The sequence below is a fragment of the Priapulus caudatus genome, unplaced genomic scaffold, assembly GCF_000485595.1.
Source record: "Priapulus caudatus unplaced genomic scaffold, Priapulus_caudatus-5.0.1 Scaffold1239, whole genome shotgun sequence".
Taxonomy (NCBI): domain Eukaryota; kingdom Metazoa; phylum Priapulida; class Priapulimorpha; order Priapulimorphida; family Priapulidae; genus Priapulus; species Priapulus caudatus.
Window position 1 is genome coordinate 46,699 of NW_014578300.1, and position 5,644 is coordinate 52,342.

General features: G+C 40.8%; 1 protein-coding gene across 1 annotated transcript in view; it reads right to left on the bottom strand.

Annotated features, from left to right (window-relative positions):
• Positions 1 to 879: 879 nt before the first annotated feature.
• Positions 880 to 5,644, bottom strand: part of LOC106815930 (complex I intermediate-associated protein 30, mitochondrial-like) — a gene marked incomplete at its 3' end in the record, with an annotated part of 14,374 nt that continues 9,609 nt past the window's right edge. Inside the window, 1 exon segment of the mRNA XM_014820463.1 lies at positions 880 to 1,423. Within this exon segment, the coding sequence (XP_014675949.1) occupies positions 880 to 1,392 (513 nt within the window).

The window sequence follows — 5,644 nt, forward strand, 5'->3', positions numbered from 1 at the left end:
GGGTCTCTCATCGGAGTCTCCAAACGGAATCTTCCATACGCATCTACCTGTTCTAAAGAGCTGATATCTCACTGTGTAACTGCCACTCAAAGAAAACGTCACGACTGACCGCTATAGCCAGGTGTCCGTTCTGTAGAGGCGTCCACTAACGCGGGGGTCTCCTCGCCACAACACGTGAAAATAACCGCAAGGCACCAGATGTTTTACGAGACGTCACGATGACGCAACTGACAAACAGCGCGGGCTCCCACTTTTCCAACCCGTGAGCACGTGTCGAGTGTGAAGAGGTCCGGCTCAGCGGAAGCCGGTTCCTTTCACCCACAGGCGTTTCCAGCGCTATAAACCATGTAAACTCGAATCGACTTATTCCCCCACACACAAGAAGACACGAGAAAATGCAAGAGATGGCACATCAGACACGAGTCATCTAGTTCGAGCTTATCTCTCTATCTGTATATCTGTCTGTCGGCATCGCTGTAGTACCGGCTTACACTTTATCTACTGGTGAAGGGAAATAGAGTGTAGGGGGGGAGATCAACGGAGCGAGTAGGCCAGCAAATGCGCACGTAAACTGGAACTGAATGCGATTAATTGCCTTTCCTCGGGCATATATGAGTCAATCTAGAGGAATTTCTGCTTCAAATGTTAAAGTGCGAAACAAAACCAGACATCGCGTCCTTCAATGTTATCCTAATCATAATGTATTCGATATCCAGCTGAATTTCTATGCTTATCATATTCTTAATACAGATTACAGTCACGTTTGATGTAAATTAAATGTATATATATGTTTGAACTCAAGCATATAATAAGATATAGTGCTTCCAACATGTTATGTGTATATGAACCTTGTCAACTATATTACGTTAAAATACTTACACTTGCTCTACGCGACATAATGTTGGCAAATCCTGATTTTGCATGGTACCCATCCTTCGGTGGCTCCGTGTTCAAGAGCCCATGGAAAAGGGCCTTTCTTCCTGGACTTAGTTCAAGTTTGGCTTCTGTCTTACCAATGTTGTGATCTTTATCAGTTGAAACAATCCACTTGTTTATTGGATCTAGTGAATTGAACTTCCATATCGTCTCATAATCACCATGTTGGAAACTAGCCAATGGGTCACATCTAAGTCGCTCCATCTGCTCTTCTTTCCATGAAACGATTTCATCTTTTAAAACTTGAAATCCATGCTTCATATGTTCTAGTTTTGTCATAGGTTTGCCCCCACTGACCTCATATCGCTTACTGCTCTTCCTACTAGGTTCCCACACAGTGATGCTTTTCTGAGATCCAGACGCAGAGCGGATAGGCAGCATCAGCGGTGAGATCACGTTGCAGTTACGCAATCGAGGTTGTCGGAAGAGAATGGTATAATGTAATCCACGCATCATTTCAGCTTAGATGATTGTATTTAGGTGCCATCTAAAAGTACAAATACTGTCATTACTGAATGGAGAGCAAATGAATCTCAGTATAACCAGGATCCACAAAATTATTACCAGTTGCTTTGAAACAATATAAGGCCCAAATTGAATTAACGTAATTGTACTATTAAGTTAACTTACTACATTTATCAATTGAATTGCTAGCAATGGTAACTTGAATCCCTTTTCTAATTTAATGCTATAAATTTCTATTGTAAGTTCATAATTTCATATCATGTAAAATATATAATAGGTTATTTATAAATGCAGTACAAATGTATTGGTAATGTATCTGAAAAGCTTTGCTAAGTTCCAGTAAAATATATTAGACTGTTATTACATTTTATCATGCATGACTATTCTTGATAGCTCTACCTATATATAGCACTTTGCTCTGCTACAGGCTGCAGTGGACCAAAGCGCAAGCAATTAGACCATTCCACTAATAAATTAGATGATATACATAATAAATAATGATAAATTTATTATATTAATGACTAAGACTTTAAAGGGATACTACACCCTAGAATTTTAGGGTTTATTATGATAGTAAGTACATAAATAATAGTAGTAAATTGATAATTTCTATAATCATTCATTCACGTCATAAAATTTGTTGAAATGTTAAATTTTGGCCGCTGACAGTGACATGCCACCTCGCAATTGTGCTGACACCCTAACGAAGTTGAGCTTTTTCTGATATATTTTTTGCATTACAGACCGAGGGCTAATCACAAAAGTGCAATTATATTTGTAACGAGGGTCATGTATCCCTTTAATGATTATATATTCTGTATGACCTGATAACCCTAATATTGAATGCTGCTCAAATGTTCCTATACAATTCAATTAACAATGTCACTTAATGATTGCACACAACTGTGCAGATACACAAACAATGTGAGTCCCATGATTTATCTATCTGCTCCCTATCTTTGTACGCTTAAACTACTCACTAGTACGCATGCATCGAGATTATACGCTGAGGAGCATAGCATCTCCTTGTGAGCAATAGAAACAGTAGGTAGTACAGAGTGCATTAACTTTTGTGGTGAATATTATCTGGTAATCATTATTTATTTACCATAATTGTATCATTGTAATGGCAACTGTTGGCTCAACTCTACCACTATATAGCTCATTCACTTCCGCCACTGGGAGCAAAGGGGCTACACTGGCAAAGCTACTGTTGGATCTACAGCAGGTGTGCACACACTTGCAGCAGAGCCAACAAGGGCTATTGTACTAGAGTAGTGAGCTATTAGATGTGGTGCTAATACTAATACAGTGGTGGATCCAAGGTGGGGGGGCGTAAGAGGCGCACCCCCCCCCCTTCTATTCGGTACACGAAGAGTGCACACAGGCGCTATCACAAAATCCGCACTCCCGCTATCTGTAAATCCTGGATCCGCCACTGTAATAGCACTACAACAAGCGGCTACTGCTACTGCTGGTAGTATTTGATAAAGTATCACTACACTATCAGTGTTGCAAGTGCTTCAAGTAAATTACTACACAAATTTGGAAGCATAAAACAAAAGCATGAAGGCCAGAAAGCAACTTTGCGTGTGAAAATTCTGAACATCTCAATGCATGGATGCGTGCGTGCACGTCTGTGCGCGTGTGTGTGTGTGTGTGTGTGTGTGTGTGTGTGTGTGTGTGTGTGTGTACGTGTGTGTGGTGTGCGTGTATGTATGTGGTGTGTATGTGTACGTGTGTGTGGTGTGCGTGTATGTATGTGGTGTGTGTATGTATAAAGTGAGATACGTGACCGAAACAAAAGACATAGAGTGAGTGGCACGGCGAACGAGATGCGGGGAGGCTGAGAAAGCGGGGGTGGACGTGAGGTGTGCGCGCGTCCGTTTGCATATGTGTGCATGCGCGCGTGTGCACGTACGCGCGTTTGTACCTGCGGTGTGCGTAACAGACACTGTGCAAGAGACAATAAGACAGAAGAAGAAAAATTTACAATCATAATATGAAAAAATAAGAATAAAAAGCAGTAAACAGACCGACTCCAAGCAACAGAAACAAGTAGGGACGGGCGACGTTGGGAAAGTATTTAGTGGAAACATTCCGCATGAGAACCCCAGAGAAGCAATGCGGATCAAAGCATTCCGCGATATCACGGAAAGCTCACTTCCCCCCCCCCAACCCCGAAGAATTATTCCGGTGGAATAAGTCACCCGTGCGTTTATCTAATAACAGTGCGACTGCGTAAACACGTTACTCGCAAATGCATTATTCATCCGTCACCGTCGCAGCTCGGACGTTTTCGTTTACTTCGCAACACTCTCACGTGTAATATCCCAGGCGAAAACATGTACTAGTTAATCTAAATCACACGTTGGCAACTACGATCCCGTTTGAATATGCCTCATATTGACAGCTTGGTCTCGGCAGGGTTAGAAATATTACTCTAAAGACAAATATTGTCGTTCTACTAAGTGTAATTACGAAAAAGATAATATGATAAGTGGGTCCAGTTTGGTCCACAGACAGATGGCGTTTACTCTAAGGATATCACACAAGATGTTTGCCATTGAAGTCGACATGTAACCGCTAAGCTGCACTGGAATCTGTCTAGGCATTCTACGATGCTACGGTCTATGCGTTTTTCTACGATGTACTTATGGTTACGAACGTATACCCGGATTGTAGTGTACAATATACGTGTCATGAATGTATGAAGTTAATCACACCGAGACGTCGACCCACCCTAGTTTTTCTCATCTATCAAGTTTACAAATATTATATGCGTTCAATAAACCACGGAGCAAATATACATGTACCAGAAAAGTGGGCCTGTGCAAAGTTGAGCTAATATTGAGAATACCCTTGTGAGCGCTCGCATTAGAATACCGGCAAGCCTCAACCTCAGGTGGTGCCCAGTAGCACTTGCGTTTTATCTGGGTGCAATAAAAAGGATTAGGTGGGTATATAGCGGTATCGCATGCCCTTTACCCTCGCTGATGGGAAAATATGAAAACACAAGTTACCTGCTGATAGTTCACTGCGTAAACGGATATAAAACGATCCCCAAAGCAGTATATTATGTTTTAGACTATGTACTAGTTATACAGTTATATACATATTACTAGTATTATTAAGAGGTCTTCATACTATGCCGCGTACTGTACGGCCGATATCAATCAGGTTGTTTATTCCTGGGAGATGTGAAGTACTTATAGCTATAGTAAGCTCTTCCAGGTTCGAACAGTGCGGGAGGGATTGAGAAGTTCTTTGTTGCTTCCCCCGATGGCATGTTATTTCAGAGAGGAACCTGTTTCATGTTTGCTCTGCAGATGTGACAACGCGCTCGAAAAACACAGTGCAATTGTATACGTCAGAAACCTCGTACTGGCCATAAGCCAGGCAAGGCGACTGACTCGTCGACTCCTGCGCCATTGTTTGTAGTTGTTCGCTGTGGAGAGCGAAATAGATAGATATAGATGTATATAAATAGATAGATAGATAGATGGATGGGTAAATACATAGATAGATAGATAGATAGATAGATAGATAGATAGATAGATAGATAGATAGATAGATAGATAGATAGATAGATAGATAAATAGATAGATAGCTAGATAGATAGATAGATAGATAGATAGACGTACGATAGACTAGATAGATAGAGTCGATTAAGATAGATACATAACGATAGATAGATAGAGTAGATAGATAGAATAGAATAGATAAGATAGATAGATAGATGAGATAAGAAAGATAGATAGAAGATAGATAAGTAGATAGATAGATAGATTAGATATGATAGTATAGATTAAATAGATAATAGCTAGATATAGATAGATTAGCTATGATAGATAGATAGATAGATAGAACAGATAGATAGATGAGATAGATAGATAGATAGATAGAATTAGATAGATAGATAGATAAAGAAAAAAATGGTGGGTAGGCGTGTGAGGATGGTGGGGGTAGGTAGGTAGGTAGGTTGGTAGGTAGTAGTAGTAGGTAGGTGGTAAGTAGGGGCAGGCAGGTAGGTAGGTAAGGCTATATATGGTAGGTAGGTATATAGGTAGGTAGGTAAGGTAGGTAGGTAGGTAGGTAGGTAGGTAGGTAGGTAGGGTAGGTAGGTAGGTAGGTAGGTAGGTCAGGTAGGTGGTAAGGTTAGGTAGGTAGGTAGGTAGGTAGGTAGGTAGGTAGGTAGTAGAATAGTAGGTAGTAAGGTGGTAGGGTAAGGACGGTAGGTAGG